General features: G+C 49.0%; 1 protein-coding gene across 3 annotated transcripts in view; it reads left to right on the forward strand.

Annotated features, from left to right (window-relative positions):
* The first annotated feature begins 2,296 nt into the window (after window positions 1-2,296).
* Window positions 2,297-16,268, forward strand: part of SMCHD1 (structural maintenance of chromosomes flexible hinge domain containing 1) — a 202,347-nt gene continuing 188,375 nt past the window's right edge. For 2 of the 3 annotated variants that reach the window (XR_012901535.1, XM_075920925.1), the window contains exon 1: window positions 2,298-2,858. Coding sequence is in view for 2 of the 3 variants with exons in the window: in XM_075920925.1 (XP_075777040.1) it covers window positions 2,685-2,858 (174 nt within the window). In the remaining variant the exon portion in view is untranslated. Of the gene's footprint in view, window positions 2,859-16,268 lie in introns of all 3 variants that reach the window. The other variant, XM_075920926.1, reaches the window with a different exon arrangement.

Raw genomic sequence — 16,268 nt, forward strand, 5'->3', positions numbered from 1 at the left:
TTCCTGCTTGCTCCAGCCCCATGCCACTTCCAGGAGCTAATGCATCCCTATTGTCCCTGGGGGTGGGAGACAGGGGGCCGTGGCAGACCAGGCCGGGTCTCGGCACCGCTGGTGCTTTTGCGGAAAAACTTGCCAGCTGTCTACACTGGCCACTTGAATTTCTGCAAGAACACTGACGATCTCATGTAAGATTGTCAGTGTTCTTGCGGAGATGCTATGCTGCTCCCGTTCGGGGAAAAAGCCCTCTTGCGCAAATGCTTTTGCGCAAGAGGGCCAGTGTAGACAATGCAGTATTGTTTTGCGCTAAAAAGCCCCGATGGCGAAAATGGCTATTGGGGCTTTCTTGCGCAAAACCGCATCTAGATTGGCACGGACGCTTTTCCACAAAAAGTGTTTTTGTGGAAAAGCATCCGTGCCAATCTAGATGCTCTTTTCCACATATGCTTTTAATGGAAAAACTTTTCCATTAAAAGCATTTGAGGAAAATCATGCCAGTCTAGACGAAGCCCCACAGTATAAGCAGAGTCCATATTCATAGCTCCACATACAGATATCACACACATACATGGGTACCGTACATAGAATCAGTACAACATAAGCTTTCATTTGATACCTCACATGGCCCCCTTCATATACACTTTGGGGACTCGTGGGTGCAGCAGTGATCTGTCTGCTCCCCTTAAAATCCAATAACGTGACAGGGGCACGTGGCTCTGTGTGCTGCCCCTCTGCTAGAACTGCTCCCTCAGCTCCCATTGGCCACACTTCCCCATTCCTGGGCAATGAGAGCTGCGAGGGCTGCACTTATAGACAGGGAGCAACACACCAACACCCCTGCCGCCATCCCTCCTCCAATGGTGCCCCACAGAGCAGGCAGAGAAGCTTGGCTTAGCAGCAGCCCTGCGACACCACCACAAATCACGATTGACTAGGAGAGTCCCCAGAATTGACCAGTTGATCACAATCGACTGGTTAATGACCACTGATGTACAATAGAGCATCCAGACAACCAGTTTTGGACAAGGTAGCACACACAAGCAGAGGAACAATATGAGTGCAGCAAACATGTTAGTTCCATGATTTGGGGGGAGAGGGAAAGTAGTTATGTTTTGTGTAGATTTCCTTACTATTCTGTATTTAAGAATTTGATGTGGGGGAAGAACGGGTAGGCAACTTTGAATTCCCAGAATAGGAGGGTCCTTGGGTGGAAGTGGCAGGACAGGGCAGCTAGCACTCAGCGCACCCCAGAGCGCAACCCCCCACCCATCCCACACACCAGTGATTTAAAGGCCCCAGGACTCTTGCTGTCTGGTTATGGGTAAATTGAACCAGTACAATTGATATACTAGATCAGCACTCTTGTTGTAGCCCATTGAGATTCTGCAGAATTTTACATTTAGAAACATTTTCTAGGCTTTATCAATACAGAAGCTTCCAAATGACACAATAGAGCATCGTCTTCCCGAGTTTGCAACACAACTTGGCTTTATTCCTCTCAATAGCTTTTTACCCTGGAATCTAATAATGGTCATGTAATCTGACTGCAAATTATTGTCAATTTGACAATAATCTAGGCTTGCGTGTAGAGCTGTTGGTGTCACTTCAGCACAACACTTTTGCTCTTCACCACTCTAAAAGTTATTTTTAGCATCAATCAACTCTATCCTTAAGAACACAGAGAGCCAGGACAGATTCTCTACTCTCCGGAAATACAGATGGAAAGCAGGGATGTAACCGGTTCCCTTGGCAAAAGTGATGCGTACCGGTTAGTCAGTTACATTCCTACTTCCCAGCCCGGTCGGCTCCATGGCAACTCTGGTTACAAGGGATTTCACATCCCTAGTGGGAAGGGGCAACAGCTGCAGGGAGGCTGGGACGACAGCAACGGACACGTGCCTGTATATTTGGCCTCCTCCAAGAGGAGCAGGACCCTGCACTTGGCGACGTCCCGGGCTGACTGGCCCCACTGAGCGCGAGGGTCTGTGCGGGGCCGGCCCGGGCAGAGGGAACGGAAATGGCCGCAGCTCTGGGCTCAGGCTGCAAAGCAGCCTCCTGCCCGTGGCGCCGCCTCGCCGCCTACCAGCGCAGCAGCTTCGATTTGCTCCGGAAGCGGGCCCGGCTCAGGGCGGGGGGGGGGGGGGAAGCAGAGGATCACGTGATCCCGATGCTGCCGGCGCACATGGTCTTCTCCCCCCCGCCTGCGGGGGCAGCAGCAGCGCTCAGAATTCCCAGGTGAAAAATCGCGGCTTCCCTGGCCACATCATTTCCCCTGTCTATGGTGCATACCGTCCGGAAGTGACGTCGGCCCTTGTTTTTTAGCTTAATCCACCCAAGGATGATTCTTGCGCGAGAAACTTCACTTCCGGGACAGACGGAAATGACTGGTGTTCCTCACCTCCCCCACCCCACCAGCTCTGCTCTCAGGCCGAATCTCCTAACTCAGCCCCGCCCCCCTCGGTACTGTACTTCCGGGTCCTCCTTTGCCGGCATAGGTTCCATCTCCAGGCCCCTCCCCTTTATGCGACTGACTCCGCCCCGTCGCGGGCTCCCCGTCAGCCCCGCCCCCGCCCCCGCGAAAGCTGCTGCTCGCTGGGAGAGCAGCGCCAGTTGGGGGAGCCCGCGCGCCAGACGCCCAGGCAACCGTGACTGCGGAGCTTCCGGCTCTACGGCTTTCGCGCCCCAACATGGCAGCGGTGGCGGGCACCAGGGTTCCCGAGCCGAGCCTGTCAGGGCCGCGCAGCAGCAGCGACCGGACCGTCTTCTTGTTCGACCGGCGCCTGGAGCAGGGGGACACCCAGGAGAAAGTGCTGAGTTGCGGCGAGGAGACCTACTGCGGCTTCCGCAGCGCCTTGTGCCAGGTAGCGGGGACTCAGGCGGGGGGGGGGGGAGGGGCGGAGCTGGGAGCGCTGCGGAGCTGGCGCCCGGACTGGGAGACCAGCTGCCAGGGGGCGGGGCGAGCTGGAGGCGAGGGACTTGGAGCTGCTGTTTCTGCCCAACCGACCGGCCGTTGGGCGCTCGGGCGCGAGAACCTTTGGGGGCGGGAGAGGGGGGAGGGGCTGATGCTGCCGGCACGTGCCGCCGCGCGGTCCCACGTGATCCCGTCGCTCCTTTCTGGGGAGCGGGCGGGGCAGGTGCGGGGATGGAACCGTTCCTGCTGCGCGCTGCTTGCCGCCTTGCACGTGGCCTGCCGCGGCGTCTTTCGTTGCTCTGCTGCAAATGCTCGGCCCCCGATGGTTGTAGCTTTGCGGCTCACCGCTGGGGGCTGCCGCCTCTTGAGCAGAGGGGACTGCTAGGCGGGCTCCACTTGGGGAACTGTGTGTGTTTAGCTCACCAACGAAGTGAGGTTTTGATGGCTTGTGTTTTTGTTAAGGTTCAGTATCCGCTAATTTCTTGGGACATGAGAATTTTTTGGATTAAAAAAACGTGGTAATTGGGACCACAAACGATCTGTTCTGTTAGGAAAAAGTAGGGGATTTTATCTTTTCCCCATTTTTGAATGTAATTATGAAGTATTTATGTTGCTGTCTTATTTCGTTTTTTTTTTTATCCTAAGAAACAAGCTTGAGTTTGGGAGTGGAAAACTATTGGAAGGATAAAAAGGGAAGCAAACAAAGCCTTTTAGGAAACATGAGTTACACAACTCTAGAATTGTGGACTCCAAAATGCAGGCTATGCCCCCATAAGAGGGGATGAGGAACAAATGGGGGATGTGTTAAGGCCTGGGGCCTGCAGGAAGTTGAGGCAGAGAATGCCACCAGAACTGCTCTGCTCTTGACTACAACTTTATAGAGTGGGGATTGGACAGCTTCCATTACTGATGGCAGGAACAATAGAAAAAGCTTGGATACCCCATATCTAGAAGCGCAGATATGAAAACTAAGAAATACCTCCACAGATTTCCTTAAGAGAATGCCTTGTGGTTAATTAGTGCAATTAACTTGGCTGTTGAAGAGCTGAGAGGGTGGAAGTATGACTGATGAAGCAGGTTTCTAAAATCTAGAAACTACTCTTCTTTGATTCTGCCCACTTTTTTCCCCATTAACTTCTTGGCATTTACATCTTGCTGTTGCTTTCTGTATCTAGCAGTATACTTAAGTTGGGTTTGTCATGAGATAAACTAGGGGTGGTAACCTTTTTTGGGTCAGGGGTCATTGACCCATAGAAAAATCAGTCGGGGGCTACACAGAAGTGAGAAGCTCCTGACTGAGAAGGAGAAAGACACTCACATTCCCCTTGTGCCATCAGAGCCTTGGCGTGCCCAGGCTAGAAGCTTTTGTGTATTCCAGTCCTGTGAGTGGATAGCAGGGGGCTGGCGCGGCACCACAGGCTCCCCAATGTGGGCAATCTCTGAGCCTCAGGAACTGGATCCAGTAAAGCCGGGGGCCAGATGCAGCCCCCAGGCCTGAGGTTCCCCACTGTTGGCATAAATAATGACATTTATTTAGACTAGCCTGAAAAAAAGTGTGATTTCTCTGCAGTGTTTCTCAAATTGGGGTACCTGACTAGGGATGTGATAGTATACAGGCAGTCCCCAGGTTACGTACAAGATAGGGACTGTAGGTTTGTTCTTAAGTTGAATCTGTATGTAAGTCGGAACTGGCATCCAGATTCAGCCGCTGCTGAAACTGATCAGTTTCAACAGCGGCTGAATCTGGACGCCAGTTCCGACTTACATACAGATTCAACTTAAGAACCCCAGGCGTCCCCATGTCAGCTGCTGCTGAAACTGATCAGCAGCTGATTCCAGGAAGCCTGGGGCAGAGCAACTCTGCCTTGGGCTTCCTGTAGTCAGCCACTGGTCAGTTTTAGCAGCGGCTGACTTGGGGACGCCTGGGGCAGAGCAGCTCGGGTGCTGCTGGGTTGGTCCAGTAGCGCGGCCGCTCCTCGGCGCTACTGGACCAACCCAGCAGCACCCCAGCTGCTCTGCCTCAGGCGTCCTGATTCAGCCGCTGCTGAAACTGATCAGCAGCGGCTGAATCAGGACTCCTGGGGCAGAGCAGCTGGGGTGCTGCCGGGTTGGTCCAGTAGCGCCAAGGAGCGGTGCTGCGGGACCAACCGGCAGCGCACCACTTGCTCTACCACAGGCCCCGGGCTTTGCTCCATGTCTCCCTGGTCTGCTGGAGGGGGGCACTAGCTGCCCCCCCCCCCCAGCAGACCAGGGAGACGGGGAGCAAAGCGGCGGAGGACCCGGGCCGGATCCGCGGCGCTTCCAGCTGATCTGGAAGCGCCGCGGGTCCGGCCCGGGTCCTCCGCCGCTTTGCTCCCCGTCTCCCTGGTCTGCTGGCTCCACGGGGAGCAGCTTTTCTTCCACGGGGGAAGACGGGGAGCAGCTTTTCTCGCCCCGGAGGAGGTGGGCGGCAGGACCAGGACATAAGTCGGATCCGCGTAACTTGGGGACTGCCTGTTCATGTTTAAATAGTTAACAAATGAGCCTGGACTCATTGGTTAACCTTCATGGTTACATGCAAGCTCCTTCCTCTCCCCATCCCCCACTTCTGGCTTGCAGGGAGCCTTATACTAACATTTTCAGTAGTTGTGTTTACCAAAACCCTCCATATGTAATCTCCTTAGTCCTGGTCCAAAGGGGGTGGTGGTTGCAAGCCTACTGTATGAAGGAAGCATATTGCTACCTTTACTCAGCACTGGTTTTAGAGCTGAGTAGCCAGAGAGTGGCAGCTGCTGCTGGTTGGATGCTCAGCTTTGAGGGAAGCAACAGTGCAGAAATAAGGGTGAAAGTACATACTATGCCACCCTCATTTCAGTGCTGATGGTAGCACTGCTTGTAGAGCTGTTGCTTCCTGTATTTAACAGTTTACCTAAGCTGGGATGGCTACCATTCTCTGGCCACTCAGCTTTTAAGGCACAGTAGAGAGCAGTAGCAAAATGCAGGACAATGTAGCACTTTAAAGACTAACAAGATGGCTTATTAGATGATGAGCTTTCGTGGGCCAGATCCACTTCCTCAGATCAAATAATGGAAGAAAACAGCAGTGGCTGCCTGCCTTGGATGCTGCCTTGCTGCTGGTGACTGTTGGCCTCCCATCTGTGAAAGCATCTCAGAAGTAAGGGTGGGAATACCGTGACTGGGGATGTAATCAACTGGTCAACTAACCAATAAGCAAGTGCTTTTTTTGTGATGGTACAGTGTACCGTCACCTATTGTCCCAGCACACAGTAAAATGAATGGGATTTTCCCCCCGCGCATACTGGCACCTGTTTTCCTGGCACTGTTAGTCTCTTGATGGAAGTCTGGGATCCAAGGTGTTTTATTTTAGCTCCCAGCATGGCATTTTGGCTCTTAAAAAGGCCACAACTGCATTTCTCTCTTCCCCCTCCCCTCTCGTCCTCTCCCCCAACAACTTTTCCAGGGTGGTGGTGGTTTTTTGTTTTTGTTTTTTCTTCAACAAGTTTAAGCCTGGAATACCACACTCTTTTTTTTATTTAAAAAAAAAAAAAAAAGCACCGGTTAACACTATTGACTAGTTGTATCCTTCCCTGCCCCCTCTCCCACTGTGACTCTGCAATATTAAGGGACTGGTCAGCCATCATGTGAAGGTGCTGGCTCAGTCCCTGGTCCCGAGGGTCTCTTGTCAGTCAGCATAACCTCCCCTGTTGCCGCTCTGCATTGTAAGGGACAGGAGCTGGCACATGCAGATGCTTGTTCAGTCCCTGGTCCCACATCTCTCATGAATCATAGAACCACAGAGCTGGAAGAGACCTCAGGAGGTCATCAAGTCCAGCCCCCTGCTCTAGGCAGGATCAATCCCAACTAAATCAACCTGGCCAGGGCTTTGTCAAGCCGAGACTTAAACACCTCTAGGGATGGAGACTCCACTACTTCCCTAGATAACCCATTCCAGTGCTTTACTACCCTCCTAGTAAAATAGTTTTTCCTAATCTCCAACCTGGACCTCTCTCACCACAACTTGAGACCATTGCTCCTTGTTCTGCCATCTGTCACTACTGAAAACAGCCTTTCTCCATCCTCTTTGGAACCTTCAGGAAATTGAAGGCTGCTATCAAATCCCTCCTCACTCTTCGCTTTTGCAGACTGAACAGACCCAACTCCCTCAGCCTCTCCTCATAGGTCTCATGCTCCAACCCCCTAATCATTTTGGTTGCCCTCCGCTGGACCCTCTCCAACGTGTCCACATCCTTTTTATAGTGGGGGGCCCAGAACTGGACACAGTACTCCAGATGTGACCTCACCAGAGCTGAATAAAGGGGAATAATGACATCTCTGGATCTGCTGGCAATGCTCCTCTTAATACAGCCTAATATACCATTAGCCTTCTTGGCTACAAGTACACACTTTTGACTCATATCCAGCTTCTCATCCACTGTAATCCCCAGGTCCTTTTCTGTAGAACTACTACTTAGCTGGTTGGTCCCCAGCCTATAACAATGCTTGGGATTCTTCCGTCCCAAGTGCAGGACTCTGCACTTGTCCTTGTTGAACCTCATCAGATTTCTTGTGGCCCAATCCTCCAATTTGTCTAAGTCACTCTGGACCCTATCGCTGCCCTCAAGTGTATCTACCTCTCCCCCTAGCTTAGTGTCATCTGCAAACTTGCTGATGGTGCAATCCATCCCCTCATCCTGGTCATTAATAAAGATATTGAACAAAACCAGTCCTAGGACCGAACCTTGGGGCACTCCTCTAGAAACCGACCGCCATCCTGACATCGAGCCGTTCATCAGTACCCGCTCCATAACTTCTCTGTCCCTTACAGTGTAGAGCGGCAGCCGAGGAAGTTATGCAGGTTGATCGGAGATCTTGCGAGATCATGCGCTGGCTCTTCTGTCCCTTACAATACAAAGTGGCAGTGGGTGAGGTTATGCTGAGACCGGGTAGGAGCTAGGCTGAGTGCTGTTACTACCTATCCTTATTGAGTAGTCTCTTTAAAAAGTCTATCGACTACTTGCTTAGGAAAGTAACTGCATTTTAACATCCTTAACTGTGACCCCCCCCCCCTTACAATAGACTTGTGACCCCTTTTTTGGTTGGATTCCATAATTTGAGAAACTGTACTTTTGTGTACTTAGACTATTATGTAAAAGGCCATATATCGTGGTTTGTGATGCAGTTTCACAACTGCAAATTTGGTAGCAGTACCTATACCCAGGCCATCCATAGGCAGGAATGGGGCCTACCCCTTCCCCTCTTTTGCTCCCACCTGTTCCAGCTACTGTTCTGTCCCATCCCCATTCCACCCCTTCCCCCAAACTCCCTTCCTGCCTACACTCTGCCCCTTGACAACTCCTCTCTGGAGTGACACTGGGAGCCAACAAGCCTGAGTGGAACTAGTGGAGCTGCTGCCCAGTCCCTGTGGTACCATGAAGTGTAAGGCCTTGGGCAACCACCCCAAACCAGCCAATAGATAGGACAGCTCTGCCTCTAGCAGTGGTTTTCAAACTTTTTTTCTTGTGACTGACTGGATGCACCAGGGCCCAGGCAGTGCTGACTTTGGGAACTGTGTGTTTGCCTGCCCCGCCCTGAATAAGGGCTCAGGTTGCACTGGCCTTGGGAGCTGTTTGTTTCCCTGAACCAGGGCCTGGGCTATACTGACATTGGACTTGCATAGCTGCCTGCCCCGCCCTCTGGCCCCATGGTCTGAAAGGGGCTGCTGGACTGTTACTTTTAGTCCTGGACCCCTGACCTGTGTTCAGGCATTTGACAACCAGCTTACAGTACTCAAATCTTGAAGCAGGCATAAAAATCCTCCTGTGTAAGTCAATGGTCAGTTAGAGAAATGGTCAGAGGTAAACAGAATGAGGTTTAATAAAGAGAAATGCAAAGTGCTCTACTTAGGAAGGAACAATCAGTTCCATACATACAAGATGGGAAGCGACTGTCTAGGAAGGAGCATGGTGGAAAGGGATCTAGGGGTCATAGTGGACCACAAGTTGAATATGAGTCAACAGTGTGATGCGGTTGCAAAAAAAGCAAATATGATTCTAGGTTGTATCAACAGGTGTGTTGTAAGCAAAACTCGTGAAGTCATTCTGCCACTCTACTCTGCGCTAGTTAGGCCTCAGCTGGAGTACTGTGTCCAGTTCTGGGCGCCACATTTCAAGAAAGATGTGGAGAAATTGGAAAGGGTACAGAGAAGAGCGACAAGAATGATTAAAGGTTTAGAGAACATGACCTATGAAGCCAGGCTTCATGAACTGGGCTTGTTTAGTTTGGAAAAAAGATTAAGGGGGGACATGATAGCGGTTTTCAAATATCTAAAAGGATGTCACAAGGAGGAAGGAGAAAATTTGTTCCTCTTGGTTTCTGAGGACAGGACAAGGAGTAATGGGCTTAAAGTGCAGCAGAGGAGGTTTAGATTGGACATTAGGAAAAAATTCCTAACTGTGAGGGTGGTCAAATATTGGAATAAATTGCCAAGGGAGGTGGTGGAATCTCCCTCTCTGGAGATATTTAAGAACAGGTTGGATAGACATCTGTCAGGGATGGTGTAGACGGAGCTTGATCCTGCCTTGAGGGCGGGGGGCTGGACTTGATGACCTCTTGAGGTCCCTTCCAGTCCTATTATTCTATGATTCTATGATTCTACTAATGGACCCAAGCTGCACAGGGAGAGAGCCCTGAAATACAAGAGGGTCCTGAAACCAGTACCAATCCAGACCCTCTAGATTAATCCGAAACAGAAGATCTCTGGGAGTTAGGGCTACTAAGTTCTGGGAGGGCAACATTTGGCTGGGATCAGGTAGAAGACCCCAGGTACGAGAGTGCCAGAAAGGAGGTGGCTGAGATAGATGGGATACCTGTAGTGAGAAAATCCCAACATCTGGGTCCCTATTTCATAATTGGGTCCTCCTATACCAGGTCATGCACCTGCAGGACCAAGAGGTACACCAACTTCTGGTACTCCAGAAGCACCAGAGAGCAATCCTGAGCTTTGCTCATAGTCACCTTTTCAGGGGGCACCTGGGAGTTGAGAAAACCCAAGCAAGAATTTTACGCAGGTTCTTCTGGCCAGAGATGTTTGACGATATTGTGCCTTCTGCCTCGAGTGCCAACTACACAGCCATGCCCCTATCTAAGAGCTCCTTTGATACCCCTGCTGATCATTAAAGTCCTATTTGAATGGCTTGTCATGGATCTGGTGGGGCCTTTGGAAAAAACAGGCCTGGGGGCCACCAATATATATTAGTCATTTTGGATTATGCTATTGGGTACCCCAAGCTGTCCCGTTAAGAAATACAGCTTCCAAAAATATCGCCAAAGAATTAGTAGCTATCTTCTTCCAAGTGGGGCTGCCCAAGGAGATATTCACTGATCAAGGGACTCCATTTATGTCCTGTGTGATGAAAGACTTATGTGCCCTTCACCATGTGCAGACGCTATAGATTTCTGTCTACCACCCAGAGACCTATGGCCTGGTCAAAAGATTTAATCAGACCCTGAAGGCCATGATGAGGAAAATAGTAAGCAGAGATTGAAAGGACTGGGACCTTACCATATGTTTGCAATCTGAGAGATTCTCCAGGCCTCCACTAGATTTCTTCCTTCGAGCTTTTGTATGGCCACCACCCTTGGGGCTTACTGAACATAGCCAAGGAAATTTGGGAGGAGGAGCTGACCATGGGAAAAATGTAGTACAGCATGAATTACAGATGAGGGACCCAATTGCACAGGTTACTCCTGTTGTGAGGAACACATGGAAGAAGCCCAAGAGGTCCAATGGGCATATACAATTGGCAAGCAAATGTTCAGCGATTCCAGCCTGGAGACCAGGTAATAATACTAGTACCTATGGTAGAAAGTAAGCGTTTGTCCCAGTGGCAAGGACCATATGAAATAATTGAACCTGTTTGGGAGGTGAATTATAAGGTACAACAACCAGGACGCGCCGCAAGAAAGTACAAATATATCACATTAACCTCCTAAAACCCTGGAAAGCACAAGAGGCTTGTATGGCAGCCCATGGAAATCTGAGAGATTTCCCAACACATGAACCCTCAGTACGGGTGCAGATATTCCCTGACCTAATGACCAGCCAGAAGGAAGAGGTTTCGGGGATGATCCTCTGCAATCAGGATGTATTCTCAATAAAACTCGGGTGTACTTCTGTGATGTATCATCAGATTATCATGAAGCCTGGGGCCGAGTAACAATGAAGCCCTACCGGTTGCTAGCAACAAAAAGGAAAGAAATAAGAGTGAAAATAAAGATGAAGCTGGAGATGGGGATAAGTGAAGAATCACAGTCAGTGGTCCAGCCCCATAGTGCTAGAGCCAAAATCAGATGGCACAGTAAGATTCTGGTATGACTTCCATTGGCTAAATGAAATATCTCAGATTGATGCTTACTCGATTGCCCGCATAGATGAACTAGTAGACCAGTTGGACAGTGCCCAATTCCTAGCAACCCTAGACTTAACCAAGGAGTACTGGAAGCTCTCGTTATCTGAGGAAGCAAAAGAGAAGATAGAGTTCTCCGTTCCCAGGGCCTGTTCCAATACACGGTCCTTTCTCCAGGGGGTCCCTGTTACCTTTCCAGCACCTCATGGGCAGGCTGTTACATCCCCAGGCCATTTATGCTGCTGCCTATTTGGATGATATAGTTATCTACATCCCAGACTGGGAAACACACCTAGAAAATGTAAAAGCATTTCTTGATACTTTTCAATGAGCCGGCCTGACAGCAAACCCAGCCAGCCAAGTGTGCTATGGGGTTCACAGAAGCCAAATACCTTGGTTATATACTGGGGAAAGGCCTGGTAAGATCCTAGCTGAATAAGTTAGAAGCTATCCAAAGCTGGCTCTGAACAAGGCAGAAAAAACAGATGTGGGCATTCCTAGATTTGGGGTACTACCGGAGGTTTATTTCCCATTTTGCCACATGGGCCAGTCTTCTAACAGACTTAATAAAAACCCATGGACCTGATCTACTTAAGTAATCAGATGCAGCAGAAGAGGCATTCTTGGACCTTTGGATGGCGCTCTATAGTAACCCAGTCTTAACAGTCCCGGACTTCACCAAGGAATTCATCCTACAAACTGAGGCCTCCAATGTGTCTTATCACAAATTGTTGGGGAGGAGGAGCACTCTACCCTGTATCTTAGCAGACAGCTCCTTCCAAGGGAGTAAAAATATGCGATAGAAGAGAGAATGCTTTGCCCTTAAATGGACTATGGAAGCCATACATTACTATCTGCTTGGACGCAAGTTTATTCTCATTACGGATCATGCCCCTCTCTAGTGGATGCAGTGAAACAAAGAAAAGAATGCAAGAGTGACCAGATGGTTTTTTTTTTTTTTCCCTCCAGCCTTTCTAGTTTCGGGTGCAGCATAGAGCAGGAAGCTGCTATGGCCATGCTGATGGGTTGTCCAGAATGCACTGTTTAATGATGCAAGTTACCCAACCATGTTGTATGAAGCAGAGGGGAGGATGTGTGACAGACCTAAATCAGCAACCTGTCACATTCTGTTGGAAGGCAGGTATACAGGGCACTGAGTAAATGGTTTTCTCTTTCCAGAGTAAACTTCTAAAGCCTGCTGCCATAAAACGAAGTCAGGAAAACACTTGCGGCTTATTAACTAGGTTGCTCCCTCACGCAAGTTACTCAACACCTGCAGCCAGTTACAGCCGGTGGAGTTGCTTTGCATCCCCTAGGTAAGGAGAGGGGAAGTTAGTGATAGACCAGAAGAAGAAAAGGGAGGAACAAGAAGCTGTGTGTGAGGTGAGAGCTGGTTAACAGGTATCAGAGGGAGACATTTTGGAGGAGTTGTTTGGGGAAGTGACTCAGGGGAAAAAGCTATTTTAGGGGCCCTGAGCTGGAACCTTCCCCCAGGTCAACACAGTCCTGGTCTTGCTTCTTGGGACAGGCTCTATCGGGGTTTTCACCCCAAAACCATGGACTAGCTTGTGATGAATATGGCTTAGTAAGCTGTGGACCTTGCCTCCTGTAAAGAGAGAGGGGTGTGTATGGGACAACAGTGAGTCTCTGAGGCTAATATTTTATCTGAAACCTATGGGGCATGGCCAGAACTTTGCCACACAATCTACAACTAATCCTGAAAATGATCCCTCACACTCTCAGATCTTGGGAAACAAGCTGGTCCTTGCCTACACACAGCCCCCTCCCAATGTGAAGCAAATACACAACAGCAGCCACTCCACACCACAGAAACACTTACTCTCTAACTTATTCTTGCCCCAAACCCAGTTGCTAACTGTGTGCACATATCTGTACAAGCAACAGCATCACAGGACCTAATCACATAAGCCACACCACCAGGGGCTCATCCACTAACTTGATATATGCCATCAAGTGCCAGCAGTTCTCCTCTGCCACGTATATTGACCAAACTGGACAGTCTCTGTGCCAAAGAATAGATGGACACCACAAATCATACGCCAGGAAAGATAATACATAAACTTGTAGTGAAACACTTTAACCTCCCTAGACATTCTGTAATGGTTTTGAAAGTAGCCAGCCTTCTACAAAAGAATTTCAAACCCCAATTACAAAGGGAGACAGCTGAACTGTAATTCACTTACAAATTCAACATTGTCAGTTTAGGCTTGAATAAGGATTTCAATTGGTTAACACATTACAGAGGCAATTTTCCCTCTCTGGATAGCCACATCTCTACATAAAAGGCCATGAATGAGCTACTTCTACCCAGATATGATTAGCCTCCTTAACACAAGCAACTTCCTTATATATACCCCTCTTTTTGTAACTTCCACTCCAAGTCATGTGATTAAGTGAGTTTTATCCATGAAAGATTATGCCCTCATAAATCTGTTAGTCTCTAAGCTGCCACAGGACTCCTTGTTGTTTTTTGTAGATACAGACTAATGCGGCTTTCCCTTTAAGACTTTCCTATTTCAAAAATAGGAGTGTCAGTGAGCATCAGCCCCTTACATCTAAACTACATCTATACGGTGTTCCATAGGAATTAGTGTATAACCTGTACCTGATGTTTAGTCCTAATGTGGTCTGATGATTTTTCATCTTGATCAGTTGATCAATCTGCCTGTCTTAAGTTCTTCCCAAAATCACACTCTGTATGAGGAGAAAAGAAACACACAGTAGACTTTGCTTGACTTGATTGATTGAACCAAATCAATTAGACTGTTGCCCTCTTTAGAGTTATAGCTGTGTGTTGTAAACTCAAGCCATTTCTTTATAGAGCGTATCAAATTTGGTAACGCAATGCGGCTGGTATACTTCTGCAGCCAAAATTCAAGGCTCGTTGCACTAGAGTTCAAGCGATCCTTGACCTGCCCCAGAAACATGTGTTTTCCCCTTTGAGTAGTGTCCTTGTAGATGCTCTACTCTAGGTGTTGGTATGTCTTCTCTTTGGCGATTAGAGGTTTACCCCCAGCAGTGCTTTGCCATGCATGAGCAGTGGCTGCCTCATGCTGTTATTTCCGTTGGCTGCGTGCGAAGCGCAGCACCCTCAATTCCTTCTCTGATATTCTTGGCAGAAGGTGGAGCTCATCAGCAGTTCATTTCTTCTAGATACAAAATGTTATTTTACTTAGTTTAACTCATTAACTTCTTTTAATCACTTCCTACTACTTTTCAATTTTTCACCTCAACTTTAAAACAAAAAGAATCCTTTCTGCTTTTTTCTCCACAGTTTTAACCCAGCTTTTCTACCATGCCCAGCTTACCCAGTTGTAAAAAAATGAGACTCCTGTGCCCGTGTGAGATGTCTTGGTGAGGGCCACATCTCTCAGAAATGTCAGCACTCTCTGAACATGATGGCTAGAACCAGACAGGAAAGGGAGATGGGACTTAACCTCTTGTTGGAGGAGTCTGTCCACTGGGGCACATAATCTACTTCAAAGCCACAAAAGCCTGTGCTCATGGAATATTCAGCTCCTAGCAAGAGAGCCTTATCTCCGCTCTGAGACTCCTGCAAGTCTACGGCTTCCTCAACTCATTTGTTGCCTGCAGTGCTGACCTCAGCAAGAAACTATTTGCCGGCACTGTTCACCTCCGGCACCACCAACACCTGCAAGACGGTACTGCTGAAGTATGCAGAGTTGGAGCTAAAACGTTAACTAGCCTCCTAAGCACTAGCTGCACCGATCACCCATCCAGCACCAAAAAGCAAAATACCCACACATGCTGCCTCCCCCCACCAGCCAATAATGCTGCACTGGTGCTTACCTCTACATTGGTATGCATCTAGTACTGGCACCTAAGCACCAGTCCACACCAGAACCAGCAGACAAGATTAAACATAAGAAAGCAGACCCTCGGCACTGGTTGGCACTGACGCAAACCTAGACTGTTTTAGATACCTACAGTGACTTGGTACCACTCTCCACTTCCTTGGTGCTGACCGTCCACCCCGGCACTGTGCAGAACATCACTTGCTGTCATCCACACTGTCCTCACCATACCCTGAACTAGGCAATGGACAGGAGAGCAGATTTTCATCACAAAGCTCCTCCCCCACGTATCCTGCATCAAGTTGGTGGTCAGCAAAACCACAAACTACTCAACTGATGCCTCAAATCCATGGTTTAACCACCTATGTCCCTACCCCACTTCTGTCCTGATTGCCACAATGATCCTCATGGACATGGGCTCAATATCAACAGCAGTATATGGCACCCTTCAGCCTGGCCCAACCTGCAGTCAGTCACAACCAACTTGTGTGGCCGATACAATTTCATTTACAGGAGAAGAGCCATTGGAGGAGGACAATGACTTACCTCAGTCTGATACGGAGGATCCCTTTCGAGCCTAAAACAATTTCAAGAATGCTCAGGACATTGCATTATAAGAAGTGCAAGACAAACAACACAAGTTGCTTCAAATACTGCAACCTTCCTTGTCCACAAAAATTGCCCTTCCTATCAATGAGACCACAAGTGATCCATCAGAAATTATTTGGCAAACTCCAGCCTCTGTTTCCTCATCAGCAGAAGGGCAGACCAAACATAATTTGTACCTGCCAAAAGCATGGGCTTCCCCCCCCCCCCCACCTTCCACCCAGTTCATTAGTGGTTGATGTGGTCAACCACCATTCGAAACACTCTCAGTACAGAACCACTCCTCTAGATAACTTCCACAAATGCCTTAACCTTTTTGGATGAAAGGTTTATTCATCTGCCACTTTACAGTTCTGGATTTCTAATTACACCACATTACTTGCCTTTTATTACCACTCTAACTATTCAAAACTGCAGGATTTCCTTAATGATCTTCCAGAGCAAAACAAGCCTCAGTTGCAAGCCACCATCCAGGAACATCAGTCAATTGCCCGTACTTCCTTGAAGGCTGCT

Source organism: Pelodiscus sinensis, chromosome 2 (genome assembly GCF_049634645.1).
Source record: "Pelodiscus sinensis isolate JC-2024 chromosome 2, ASM4963464v1, whole genome shotgun sequence".
In the NCBI taxonomy this organism is placed as follows: domain Eukaryota; kingdom Metazoa; phylum Chordata; order Testudines; family Trionychidae; genus Pelodiscus; species Pelodiscus sinensis.